The sequence below is a fragment of the Mytilus californianus genome, unplaced genomic scaffold (assembly GCF_021869535.1).
Source record: "Mytilus californianus isolate M0D057914Y unplaced genomic scaffold, xbMytCali1.0.p SCAF_7, whole genome shotgun sequence".
NCBI classification, from domain to species: domain Eukaryota; kingdom Metazoa; phylum Mollusca; class Bivalvia; order Mytilida; family Mytilidae; genus Mytilus; species Mytilus californianus.
In genome coordinates, this window is record NW_026262723.1 from 41,839,673 (window position 1) to 41,854,722 (window position 15,050).

At 30.5% G+C, this 15,050-nt stretch overlaps 1 protein-coding gene across 1 annotated transcript in view; it reads right to left on the reverse strand.

The window, feature by feature from the left end:
• LOC127709464 (VPS35 endosomal protein-sorting factor-like) overlaps nt 1-15,050 on the reverse strand; it is a 33,238-nt gene that overhangs the window by 15,899 nt on the left and 2,289 nt on the right. Inside the window, exons 2-18 of the mRNA XM_052215047.1 lie at nt 14,903-14,993; nt 14,346-14,549; nt 12,601-12,739; nt 11,882-11,961; nt 10,870-10,998; nt 9,998-10,082; nt 8,525-8,602; nt 8,060-8,204; nt 7,540-7,633; nt 6,264-6,341; nt 4,498-4,667; nt 3,126-3,237; nt 2,783-2,899; nt 2,059-2,112; nt 1,302-1,445; nt 941-1,026; nt 93-173 (exon numbers count right to left, since the gene is read on the reverse strand). Coding sequence (XP_052071007.1) covers nt 93-173; nt 941-1,026; nt 1,302-1,445; nt 2,059-2,112; nt 2,783-2,899; nt 3,126-3,237; nt 4,498-4,667; nt 6,264-6,341; nt 7,540-7,633; nt 8,060-8,204; nt 8,525-8,602; nt 9,998-10,082; nt 10,870-10,998; nt 11,882-11,961; nt 12,601-12,739; nt 14,346-14,549; nt 14,903-14,993 — 1,887 coding nt within the window. The remainder of the gene's footprint in view (nt 1-92; nt 174-940; nt 1,027-1,301; nt 1,446-2,058; nt 2,113-2,782; nt 2,900-3,125; nt 3,238-4,497; nt 4,668-6,263; nt 6,342-7,539; nt 7,634-8,059; nt 8,205-8,524; nt 8,603-9,997; nt 10,083-10,869; nt 10,999-11,881; nt 11,962-12,600; nt 12,740-14,345; nt 14,550-14,902; nt 14,994-15,050) is intronic.

Here is a 15,050-nt window from a genome sequence, read left to right on the forward strand (position 1 = left end):
TATGGAGGATTTTAATGGTAAGGTAAAATTTTTGAAAAACAAATATAAGAGGAAGATTTCCATATAAGGATACATAATATAATAAAACTTACTTAACAGAATCATGCATAGTTTTACATATAAACATCAGGGCATTAACTATCACTGGATCATTGGTAGGTTCTAGTTGTGTTCTGAAAAGAAAAAAAATATTTGTCTGCATAATAAATAGTAAACTGCTCTTTTCATAAATTAGAATAATTTTTGGTCATAAGTTCTGTTTGTATGTTTGTTATTTTCTCCTAAGGTTGTATTTATTTGGAGGATGTGTAGATCTGAATTTTACATTTTTGAGAAAAGAAAGTGTTTGAAAGTGAGATCTGTGAGGGGGTAGGACCTTTATCGGGACTCCGGGATCGGGTGTTTTTAAGCTCGGGATTTAGGGATTGATCCTTTCGGGATCCGGGAATTCTTTTTTCGAATTTCGGGATGTCGGGATTTAAATTTTTTTAAATTCGGGACCTCGGGATTCCATGTTTTTAAGCCCGGGATTTCGGGATCAGGACCCCTCCTACCCCCCCTCATCTGTACAGTAAAGATCTGTTAAGTACAAACTGCAAAATTTGAAAGTCCAAAGTTAAACAATTAATATAGCTTACTATGTATGAAGCTGGGAAACATCATTAGGTTACACATTGATACATTCAGCTGATTAATAGTAAAACAAAAACTAATGTTTATGCTATACAAAAGCTACTAAAACCACACCATTAGAAGAAAAAGCAAAAGATGTAATCAAATGTATTATACAAGTTATCAACATAAACAGTTTCCATAGTTTGCTCAAGCAATTTAGCAAATAGATTTTGGCACAATACATGCAGTGCTAGTCAATAATTTGCTTTTATACTGTTAATGAAGAATACTTTCAGATATGAGATCTTCCATAAATAATACCTACTTATTAAAAGATTCCATAATGGTTTTACAAACATCCACTCGGACTGATTCCTTCTGGAACATATCTATGAATGGTAAAAATTTGTCCTACAATAAAATGAAAATATTCAGTAATTTTTCTTAACATTTTGTTAAACTTAAGTTTCATTAAATTTCAATTTTTGAGAATAATTTCATTTGAAAATTATCAAATTTTGTATAATTTTTATATTTGTTATGTGAATGCCTTATATAAAAATAACTTCAAATTGTGTTCCTTCTCACACAACCTTTAAACTTAGAAACAAAGTAAGAACATATATTAAAGTATTGCAGATATTAAGTTAACAAAATATTACATCTTCATCCATACATGTACTTACCAAAGAAAATAACATAGAGAAATTGGTAATATGACACATTATCTTAGTAACAACAGACTGTAACTGTGGATAATAGTCTTCATATACCCTGTCTGGTGTCATGTGCTTTATAATGTCCGCCAAAATTGTATTTATCTCCCTTTTCTGAAATAATTTATACTTTTTATACAATTGTCTAATATTCACGGATGAGATTACATACACAAAATTAAATGGACCAATTTACAAATGGTGATGTAGATACTGTAAATTCAGAAATTATTAAGTGCATTTATTATTGTGCTATGGAATGGATAAAAAAGCGAGATTAGTTATTGAAATTTCAGGAAAACCTGCATACAGATATATGTATCAAAAATCGGAATGTGAGTTCTTATTATTGTTATTATCACCAAGTCGCATTATTTGCATTAATAAAAACCTCACAATAATTTTTTGAATTTACAGTACTTTTGGTTTGACAAGGCATTAAAAATTAGTAAAATAATTTTTGAGGAATCAAGTCATTTCTGAATATATCATGAACTTATTTTAGATAAAAAGCTAATAATATAAACCAAAATGTTCATATAAACCAAGCTCTTAGTAATTTTTTTCTAATATTTATAACATACTTACCTATTTAACCACTGTAAAAGAAAACTTTCAAAAAATGAAATAGATATTTATTATAAACCATGGGAAATAATTAAAAATATGATTTCCACATTTGAAGAAAGAGGACCCCATCAAACTTAAGTGTTTATAAAATACTTACACCAAAATGTTTGACGACATATTCAGTCCACACCTCTGCACAGTCTATGTAATCCTAAAATAAAGAATGATCAATTTAATTCATAGACAATAAACTCTTGCTGAATAATTTTACATAGATACATCAAAGGTATGACAAAAAGTTAAAGACTTGGTTTTGTGCAAGTACTTTTAGTGTAAAAAAAAAATCAAAGTTTTCAAGTCAATTGTGGTTAAAGTCAGATAATATTTCCACAAAATAGAAAATCTTTCAGTGGTATAAAATACTACGTAATTATAGGCAATAAATACAGGGTAAAGTAGACAAACTGTTCAATGGGTTATTTACTCATACTGTCCTGCACTGCCATCATTTAAAAATTCTCAATATCCTTAGTAGTATCTTCTTAACTGCTTGAATGTTTAATGTTGATTTGTGTTTTCTAGACTTATTTCATGAGCATTAATCATTTAACTTTCTGGAGCACCTGAAATCACCTCAATTTTTTGGTGGGGTTGGTGCTGCTTAATCTTTAGTTTTCTATGTAGTGTTTTGTTAACTTACTTTTTTTTTTAAGTCACCTTTCCTTTTTTGCCATGGCATTATCAGTTTTTCTCAACTTGTGAGTTTAGAATACCCCCTTGGTACCTTAGAACTCTATTTTATTCCACTTTTGTAAGAGATAATAAATTTTTTACATGTTTATAAACAAAAAATATGGCAAAATACCAATGACTGTACTTACACTTGGATTTTTCAGTTTGATAATACTTTTCCAGACTTCATTTAATACAGGTAATCTTTGTTCTTCTGGTGGTGATGCCATCACTAAACATAGACCCAGAGTCCTATCTAGTAAATGCTACAACACAGAAAACATAAATAATCATTTTTTCTTTTCTTCTATGAATTTTTTTCAATATTTTTTTAGTTAAACTTTGGCATGCATGTAATTAAATTTTGTTCTGTATTAATGTACAAATTCTGATTAAAATAAATAATCTTTATAAAACATAAAATAATATATCTGAATATGGGTAGAGGTGTGCTGAATAAATATTTGTAAAATTTGGGCATGGTGTACTTACCTTAGGAAATCCTGCTTCCTCAGATTCTCTGATTAATTCTATAAACTGTGTGGATCTGGAAGCTATGTATTCTGGTTTAAATGCTGATATGATAGAATTCAGAAGTAAAGCACTGAAAAAAAAATTAAAGATGTGTTCACATTGAGATCACATTAAATCAAGGTAAAATCAAGAATGTGTTTTTAAAACCTAAATGGCATTCACATAACAAAGCATAGCAATTGATTCCAATCTTCTAATTTTAACCTAACTTAAAAAATATGAATTTAAATCATTGAACCTTTCAGTAACTGTGAGTACTCTTATTTCAGTGCTTTGTTTCTATGGTTTTTATGTCAGTTGTTTTTGTGCCTCATACCTATCATTTGAAATAGGCCAATTGCTACTGATTTTTACAATTTGTTCTTATGTTGTGCTGTTGCACCACTGTCCCAGGTTAGGGGAGGATTGAGGGCTCACAAACATGTTTAACCCAGCAACATTCTTTATGTGCCTATATAGTTTATTGGTTGTCGTTGGTTCAAGTCTGTCATATTTGTTTTTCGTAAATTGTTTTGTTGTAAATTAGGCCATTAGTTTTTTATCGTTTGAATTGTTTCACATTTTTCATGTCTAGGCTTTTTATAGCCGACTATACTTTATGTTTTTTTTTGTCATTGTTGAAGGCCATTCGGTTGCATATAATTGCTTACAACCACCTCATTTGAACTCAGGTGGATACCGGTAGTTGTCTCAATGGCAATCAAACCTCATCTCCTTAATTCTATATTGGTGACATAAATTTGTATATTGTAAATCTAGAAATTAATGTGTGCATTTATTATTGTGAATCCTTGACCACTGGCAAAAATGTGAATTCTAATTAATCTGATTGCAATTATTTATATTTTCACACACAACTTGAAACTTAAGTGTTTTGCTTACTGCATTGATTAAAATCGGTTAAGAACAGAAATATATGTTTCCTGTGCTATGCCTTCCTACCTACCCTATATAGACTATGTAAAATCAATATTTTACCTACCTACCTTCCAGGAGGCAGGAAACAAGTATTGTAAATTCAGAAATAATGGCAATGATTTCATGGATGTGAAAAAATTTTATAGTATCAGTTTCGCAATAAAAAAAAAACCGCATTCATAATCTCAGATTAGGGTAGGTAGGAAGGCATAGCACAGGAAACATATATTTCTGTTCTTAACCGATTTTAATCAATGCAGTAAGCAAAACACTTAAGTTTCAAGTTGTGTGTGAAAATATTTACTAAATCTTACCACTTTTTACAATCATAATTGTAACATGTTGACCTTGCACAGTTTCATTGCTAAAATTTTCCTGAACTTATACTCTCAAATCTTTAAAAATAACTTACTTATTGCATTGTTTCCTTGATTTCTCAAGGATATCCATTAGCGTTTTTTCTGTAGATTTATTGGCTATACACTGTAACAGCCAGTCCAAGGCAGGCGAAAACAATGTTAGATATCTTGGCATTTCTATTTTCTGCATGGCTAAGGTATTTTGAACAGCATCCTTTTGCACCTACAAGTGTTAAAATATTTGCAAATGCAATGTACTCATGCTATATATTTCACCCAGGTTGTATGTTCATAAGAAAATTTTTCATTAAAAATTATAAATAATTGGAAATGCTATGAGGTATTTTTTGCATTCTTTTCATTATTTGTCTTTAAGTTTTTATGGGTTGATAATAATCTGAATTTGGCAAACTGTTTGCTGTTTATTCGCCGCTTTTATATATACTGGTTAAAGGGGCATTAGCTAAGAGATATGAAAAAATTAGAATATGATTTTTTTTGTTCAATTATTAATTAAAGTGAAATAAGGAAATAATAATTCGCTTTTAGCAGCCAATTTGGTTCAATTTTGTCAAAATAAGCTAAGAAACATCGCTGATGAATTATTCACTTGCAAGTAATTAATTCGACCTCATTGAATCCGTATTCATGTGATCTTTAATTTAACCCATAAGCTAGAGATTAGTTATGCATGTATTAGTCGTGTTCAGCCATTAAAAGGAAAAGAATGTCAACACTGAAAGTGAAACAAAGGTGAACCATTTCGTTGACCGATTTGATCCACAAAAAATCATTCTTATACAGGTAAAAACGATGATTAACTTATTTTTTTAACCTATAACATGAAATCAAACAGACCTAGAAAAGTCAAATGGCACGAGGTCGCTATCTATTTATTTTTATGTTTATATCAGGTTATGTGACTGTCGGCAGTCTTCGTAGGTCATCTCAATGGTTAATAAGATGGCGCCTAGACTAAAATACACACTATATTGTCAAATTTCGCAAAAATCTCTATTTTTGACCTATTTGGAATGTAAAAATCAACGCTTTAAAATTAAACTTTGACAAAATTAATTCTGTTCAACTTTCTCGCATGTCTTTTAATTAACTTAAAATTTTTTTTATCTTTAAACATTGAACTTTATAATCTGGACCAAGTATGTTCCCTTTTGAACTTACTCTTTTCATAGGTAGGATGACCAATCACTGTCACTTTTTAATCTTGCCATTAAATGATAGAATTTACATTTTATCAGGACATTAATGTTATATTTTGCTTTTGGGTAGCAAGAAGAGAAGAACGTATGTCAATTAAACCAAACACATCGCCACTCTGACTGTTAATTTGGAAAGTCTCCTTCCTGCTCTGAAAGTTAAGTTTATGTCATTTGAAATCAACCATTTACACCGTATTGAAAGATGTATAGACTTTAATTTTGCAATTCAAAAATTTCTGGGGAGAACACGTGTGTCCCCACACATGTAACTTCCTAAGGCATGTTCAATTTACAGAAAATTCTGCATTTCGATATTTTGATAGGATTAAACATAACGGTCATTTTCAAATAAAGTAAAAATATTGGTCTGAAGTCATCAGCAGTTTGTTGTTTAACACAACACATCCATTTTTGAATAAAATGACCGGTGACGTTAACTGGTCCTTGACCAGTACACTGTACCTATTTTTTAATTGTAGGCACCATTTATAGTATTTACCAGCCTCATATAAAGTCCATTTGTTCTAATAGATGTTTGTGGTCTGTTTTTAATTATTTATAAACAATATTTTTTTTATAAAAAATCCTGCTTATAATACCTGTGAGTATGTGCACAGGAAATCTTCATAGCATGGTAGTATATGGTCTCTAGTTTTAGGTGCTATCAATATGCCAACCTGTAAAAACATATGATAAATTGTTGAAGTTTATCAAATATCATTTATTCATTCAATAATCAAATAAAACTTTTCATGTAAAAAATACATAACATGTCACAAAATATAACATTTACTTCTTACAAAGTTCTGAAACAGGTTGAATTGCAAAGAAGTATAAATATTACTTAAAAATAACTTTATTCATGTAATCAAAATCACTCAAAAAACATACCAATGTACTGAAATGCGAGATACTCTGTTAAACTTCTCACTTTTATAGTTCTTCTATAAAGTGCATATATCTTAATCCACAACTTGATATTTGTTAACATAGGATTTAGATTTTTCTATGCCAGGAATAGATTACCTTAACTGTATTTTGCAAAACTTTTCAAAATTATGGGTCCTCAAAGATCTTCAACTTCATACTTTATTTGGCTTTCAAACTTTTTTGATTCGAATGTCACTGATGAGATCATTGTAGACAAAACGTGTGTCTGGCATACAAATGAAGAATCCTACTTATGTTGATACTAGAGACCATAATAATCTAGCTAAAAAAGCATTAGCTCATGTTGAAGACCTTAACACAACTGACAAGATGCAATACAGTAATAAAAGTACATTTCCTTCGAAATTATAGTTATTCCTGAATCTCAAAGTTTAGATGTTTTCATGAGCAATCTGCCTGTATCTGTCATCTCTACACATTTTCTATTACTCTAAATAGGTATATTGCACATTGGCTGGAGGTATAGGGAAGGGTTGAGATCTCACAAAACATGTTTAACCTGCCACATTTTTGCGCCTGTCCCAAGTCAGGAACCTCTGGCCTTTGTTAGTCTTGTATGTTTAGTTTAGAGTTTAGTGTGACGTCCATTTTCCCTGAACTTTAATACATTATTGATTCAGGGCCAGCTGAAGCCCACCTCCGGGTGTGGGATTTTCTCGCTGTGTTGAAGACCCATTGGTGGCCTTGGGCTGTTTTCTGCTCTTTGGTCGGTTGTTTTCTTTTTGACACATTCCTAGTTTCCATTCTCAATTTTATAACACTTTAAATAAATATCTATTAGTGAACAACCTAGATACATCTAATTACCCAACTGAGGAAAATAAGCTACAAGTGGACATGCTATACTTCTTTTTAATTACCCAACAGAGGTAATACTTGGCATTTAAAGCTAAAACTGAACTACTTATACTTCTTCTAACTTACCCTACAGAGGTAACACTTGGCATAAATAGCTACCAGTGGATCGCCTATACCTCTGGTCATAACACATAATCTGTTTATGGCATCTGTATATTCCCTAACAACAAAGAAATTTTTTTAATATTCATCTTACATTCATAGCAGACGTTCAATAGAAATAAAGCTTTACATCTAAACAAAATTACTGTCTGACTGGCAGCAGCTGGATGCAATTTACTGATGTGCAGCCTTCTACAACTCTTTCATTCACACCCTTAAAGGGGAAAAGTTCTTTAAAATGGATAAATTAAAACTATGTGAAATAAATCAATAGAATTAATGTATAATTACAAAGTTACAAATTTGGTGAAAGAGTCACTCCTCATTTACCTCGTGACCACAATTACCTTAAATGACACAAAAAATTGTTTGGTATTCTATTGACAGCTATAAATACTGTTCTGCACAAAATATTTTGATATATTCCATGAAAAAAGTGTATGTAGTTCTGTAATTAAATATTTATTAATCTTCTCCTACTTACTGATTATTTAGGTAACTGTAACATTTTAATATGGCTGTTTCCACATAAAATCTGGGAATTAATTCTCTAATGGAAGCTATCTTAAAGAACCAGTTTCTACAGGTCTCCTTGGCAGACTCAGGCACTTGGTCAGGAGTAAAATTATCTGGAATGCAACATGTATAAATATCATGAATATGTAATTATTTTGCATGATAAAAATGATTTTCCTTAGACTAATATTAATTTCTGTGTATCAACTGGCAAAAATCATTTATGCATATATATTTTTTATCAAAAAAAAAAAACATAAAAAAATATATATTGATTATAAAGCTTATTTTCTTAATCTTCAAAAAGATGTATGTGCCTTGCACGTTTTACCTTAAACTTATCCAAGACAGAAGTAGCAAGATGCAATATTCCCTTCAATATTTCAGTTTATTAGAAAAATAGATCAAAATATATATCTAAAGGATATATTACCTGGAAGTTTAAGAGGAACTCCACTACCAGCAGGTATGTAGACTGCTTTCTCTTTTAGTCTGTCATATACAAGTCTTCCTGCAATACAAAAAATAGAACTACAGTCAAATTTTATCTGCACAGTAAAGAAAGCTACTCATGTTGTATCTAATAATTCAATTTCATTATATGAAGGGTTCCAGTAGATTTAAACTTTATAAAATTCACACCTTTGTAAGAATTTTTATTTGTTTGTAAAGTTTTATTAACACCCATGTCATGTAATATTGAACAGACATATCATGTTATGGAGGGGTATTTGCGAAAAATACCAGTCAACGGACTGTATAATTTCCCCAGCTGCTAGGCGAGGGAAATTCGGTCCCAAGACTGGTATTTTTCGCAAATACCCCTCCATAACATGATATATCTGTTTAATTACACCGAATAGATTTGGATTGAAACTAATTCATTAACATGTTTATACATAATTTTGAGGATAAGAGGATATTATCATAGAACCGCGGGAATTATACATGTACTAGTACGCGTTAGCTGTTTTTTTTATGTAACGTCATATCTGAAAAAATTTGGCGGGAAAATGCTGGAGAGGGTAAAAAAGGAATATCCAAAATGCCAAATACCATGGTATTTGAGGCAAATTCACCGGCAGTGGTGAAAAACAGGCCAATTCGTTTAAAATGAGGAAAAAATATTAGAATATATGAAAAATACACTGGCTATCAACCAATCAAAATCTGGCTTTCTTATATAAGGTGTAATTATAACAAAAATACACAACACAAGTAACAGAGCCACATGTTAATGTGACTGTGCCAAGTCAATATAGTCATTGTTTATATTTTACATCCTAATGCTTTTTATTAATTATAATTAAATAATTTGGTGCTGATGAAAGATCATAAGTATTGTCTGATGAATTGAATTCTAGACTCATGGCAATCTAGAGCTTCATATATTGTATGGTCACTTCTTCATTTTTGAAAGCAGTTAGGGTGACCTCTAACTTTTTTTGTTTTAAGTTTACATACACAGTACATCTCCTTTTATTCATATCCAAAATCCATTTTGTGATTATCAGGAAACAGGACTGAATGCATCTGAAACGTTTCACTTGATTGATTTATTGTTAGTGTTTAACTCCACTTTCAGCACTCTTGGCTGTATTATGGTGGCCAGATTTTTATTAATCGAAGAAGCCAGAGTGCACCAAGAAAACCACAGACCTTAGGTAGGAAAACTGGCAATCCAAGTCTATTAAGATCAGAGTCGGACCTGCCATGACAGGGGTTCAAACTGACCATCTCAGTGTTGACAATCTAGTGATTATTGTAGACAAAACAACTTAGACCACTCAGACACAAAAATAAAGTAACCTTTTCAACTTGATTGAAGATTTCTATATATATATATCTAAACATGAAATAAAAAGAGCACTTACCGGGTACTTTGATCTAAATTATTTGTTCTTACCAAATGTATCAAGGATGTCTGTAATCAGGACAAACTTGCTGGGATAAAATGGTAAAACTGATATATCTGCTAACAATTTAGAGCACTGAAAAATGAAGAAAACAGTTTTAAAATATAAACCTATGATATAAGTTTCATAAAAATCTGGCACGAATTGTACAAACGAGAGGGCTAACGATGCAATTTTCCAAATAATCAATTATTCCAAGGGGCAATACTCTAACCATGATCTTTGACCTGCCTGTGTCTTTACAAATTACTTTGGTGTTTAAGTCAATGCTGCTTAAATAAAATAGCTAGAAGTTATGCTCCCTATTATAGTTATTTTATGAGTCTGTTAGTCGTATAATGTTTTAATTCTTTTTCATCATTTAAAAATATTTCTTAGTTGTATTTCAGCTTTATATATTACAAGAAAAAAATGTTTATATTATGTATATATATTGTAAATTCAGAAATTATTGAGATTTTTTTTTAATGCAACTAATGGACTGACATGCTGAGCCAGAATTTTAGCATCCTCGTTTACAAGGTCTGCATGAAGACATGCAATCCTAAATTAGCCTGCTTAATGGAGAAGCAGTAAATACCAATTTTCAACTCTTTGGTTCCTAGTTCTACAATTGCATTAGTAAATACAACAATTTCCTGATAAACAGTATTTTTGTTTTTATTTCATTGGATTTTTCTTGTTCAAGAGGAAAAAGTTGGTAGAAACTTGTTTGATTTCAATGCTTCTTCATATATTTTGTATTGTTTTTAAATTGTGTTAAAATGCCTTTTTTATAATTCCTGTCAATCAAACAGACAATTATGGTACTGAGTTTTGGGAGTTTATATGATATTTTTTATTATAAGACAACAATATATACCTGTATTGCAATCTTGAGAGCTTTAACTCTTTGGTCATGTTGCCAAGCATCAATCAATGCTTGATTCAGTTCATCTATTCTGTTGACATAATCCTGCTGACTTAAATTCAACATTTCTTGAACTGAGCCCTGAAAAAATATTTCAAAATAACTATTTAATAAAATAAAATCAATAAATATATTTGAGTCAGAGTTCTGTTATACATCTACTGTCTTCAGTTGATTCTAAGTGTTACAGGTGATAAAACTTTCTTCCAGATGTAAATGTAAAGGTCTTAATAATGATTTAGGAATGATAATTTTTTAGATTGATTGATTTTTGGTGTTAACACCTTTTTCAGCATTATTGGCTATTTTGTGGCAGCCAGTTTTTATTGGTGGAGGAAGCTGGACTGAGAGAACCACAGCCTTCAGCAGAAAAACTAGTAATCCTAGTCAATTAAGATTATAGTCAATTGCATCTAAGCTAGAAGTCAAAACCTCAGTGTTTGACAGGCTAGTGATACAGTAGATAAACAAACCACTCAGTCACTGAGGCCCCATATAATCTTATGAAAATTTAAAGTAAATTTAAAAGCTTTATAAACAAAATTTACATATATGATACTTTGACTTTTCAATCAAGAAAAAAAAACAGATTAGGTACAAATTTCATTTCAGTTACATTCAAGTTGGTGTATTTAAGTGAGACAGCAACCCTACAATACAAGCAATCAGAAAAGACATCTATAGGTCAACATAGTCTTCAACAATAGATACAACATAGATAAAAAGTACAACAGGAATTCTGGGATGCAAACTTGTGACGTTGCAAAGTAGTATCTTTACCATATGTCAATGTTCAGACAAGTAAGCATCCTTAACTGTTTTATTTAAGAAATATGCTATTTTTTAATTCTAAAACATTTCTTCACATAACATCTTTCTTTACGAGAAAATTTAAGAACTTAGAGCCTACCTCCCCAACTCCTCCAGATCAATATAGATTAAAAACCTAATCTAAATTACCAACCTCTTCAAAATCATCAAGTTGCTCCAGTCTGTTTCTAACCTTGTCGGTAACAGTTGTGGTAGTTTGTGGTCTCATTGCAACTGTAAACATTAATAAAGAAATGGAGCAGTGGAAACAAAGCTTATCCCCCCCCCCCCCACTAGTTTGCTTCTATCATTATCTGAGTCATAATTATCTTATTTGTCCAGTGATAAAATCTTATGACTTCTCTAAGACATTGTAGTTGCTTTCTTCTATGACTTGCAATACATGTATAAGTTATTTTGTGAACAATCTTAAGATAAAAAGTGATAATTTATACTGAAATGTTCTTGATCGAGTTACAAGTATTTTTTCTAGTAAAATTTTTTGTGACTTTAGAGTAAAACCTATCCAAACTCATTCTTGAGAAAAGGCTAAGACGATGACCTTATTTTTGATTTGGACGTTCATTTCTATTTATCATGTGCTCATTGGTAATAATTCCTCTATGAATTGTAGTTACTAAGATCTTGTCCCTATCACACAAAAAGACAACATTCATTCATGCATGGAATACAGATCAAGATGACCAAATACTTGTATGAATCATCACTGCTAACAAAGGTTTGTCCACTTACAAAATTCCCTCCTACATGATTTGTTTTGTTGCATTTAGTCTGCCATTTTAGATGCATGGTATCTCACAAAAAGTACAGACTATAAACATAACTTAATATTTGTATTTTTAAGCATGTTACCTTTTTCTTTATCTGAGGATGATAGGAAGCTTGTGGTTATTGATAATTTTTCAGATGTAGAATATTTTGTAAGTATCGACGATTTCTTTACACTCCATGGTTCAAATGTTTCATCTAAACCATCTGTTTCTGCTGATTCCTGAAATATGTATTGGCAATTTATTAGCATAAATTGATAAATTTATATTTTTTGAACGAAAAAACGCTTAAAACTGAATAGCAAAAGTATAGATCCACAAAAGTGTAATACATATCAATACACAAGAAAACAGTAAATAACAATGAAAGACCCATAACAAAAAGTATTACACGTAATTTTTCATGGACTTACAAGATCCATGCAAATTGATTTTTTAATAAGGAAAACAAGTAGAAAAAAGTTGCTTTGAAATGTAATGCACACCAATGATATGCCAAGCAAACAACATAATAAAATCAAATAGAAATCCAGAATATATTGTCTTCAGTGTGAAGAAAAGTGTCTGAACCATAAGTTAAGCACTACTAAACTAATTATTATTAATTCAACATAGAATTAATTGTTATTTATTCCACAGAGCATGTCTGATTTTAAAATTAGTTGAAGAACAAAAATAATTTTTTGGTGAACCTTCAATAATTTTTCTCCTCTTGGTATAATTTTCATATGAAAGAAATTTCTATTTCAAATTAAGGGGTACAGACGACCTGTTAATGAGTTAACTCTTAAAAATGAGCTGAACGTTTTAATCAAATACTATTTATAAAGAGACCACTCAGTGATCAAACTTAGTGTTTATCAAACTGCTATGTATACCATGAAATAATTCCTGTAAATTGTGTGGTTCAAATTATATTTTTGTGAGCTGGTCAAAGTTAATATTTTGTCAAAATTCTATGAAAATTGAGACAAAAGTGTTTTAGTCAAAGTGTTGGATACCCCCTTAATATATCCTGTGGTTAAAATTCATGGTGGTTTTAAGATGTTCAAACATGAATGTTTATAAGTAAATAGAACAAAACACCTCACCACTGCCTTGAAATAATCACTGATCATTTCAACCATACGAAAAAAGCCATCAACATTATGAGCATCAAAATTATTACAATTCAAATTCATTTGATTACAACCAAATCAGCTACTATAATGATAACCAGAATTTATGCTAAGTAATTATAATCACAATGATATAATAAGGAAGTAGATAAATCATACTTTTATCTAATCAGAATCTAAATCTTAAGAATTTTTGAAATCTTTAGAAATTAATAAGAAACTACAATTTCAACTTCCTCAGGCAAAGTTGACCATTGATGAATTTAGCTATTATTTTTAGGTCCTTTTTAGTCATATAGCTCTTCAACTGTTTTCGGTTCTTATATAAACATCCTTGGCTATTGAATATTCAGCTTTGAGCGTTCCTGGTGCAGGTAAATCCAGAGAAGCCCTTCGGACGCATAAAATTTATAAAGAGTTTTTTTTTTTTTTAAATACTTTTGAAAGATTACAAAAGAAACATCTTACTATGATATAGTGTTTCTAACTACTGTGAATTCATTATTATTTGTTGGATGCCAATTTTCATTGATTTCGTGGGTTAACGTGAACCACAAATTTAAATGTTCAATGAAGTATTCATTTTCTATAGGCTTGTATATACAGACTCGCAAATCCACGAAAAACCAAATATCCACAAAAATACAATTTTTCCTCAATCCACTAAAATTGGTACCCACTAAATTAAATGAATCCACAAAACAGTTACCTTAAAACTAGATTTTCTTCCTGTAGTAGGCAATGAGGATGATGATAATGACATCTGTGATAAGGGATCTGATCCTTCTAATGAGGCACTAAGAGGGTCTAACATGGAACTCAGGGGATCCTTTATTACTGAACTGGAAACTGGTTTCTTTTCAGTTTTTGATTGTGTTGTGCCTTTCTTGTCTGTCTTTTTGACATCTACAACCTATAATGATAAGTCAAAATTAAGAAAATCCTTTAAAATTTTTCTCTGGACTTATTTTCAAAACCTATTTATATGCAAATCGTACATATACAACAACATGTATTCTTCAGTGATGAAGCCTTGTTGAAGAAGAAGAAGAAAACAAGTTGCATGGTTGTACTTTAATTTGTGATAAAATCATTTTTGTGATTTGTCCATACTAATGTGTACAAAGGAGTACTTATTTTCATGAAAGATAAGTGAAAATATTTACACCCTGAATAATCATATCAATTTTAGGACAGATTACATGATTATAACAGTGACAAAATATTGTTTACCACATATATATAACCTAAATATATATTTCTTACAGTTATTGCTTTCAATGGATGAGAAGAAGGTTCTTCACCATCAAGTCGTTCTCTGTTTCTTTCAATATCATAGTTTCTAGGCCTTGGAAACCTTTAAATAAAATTTATGTACAATCATATATATTTAAGTAAAACACATTTCGTTGTA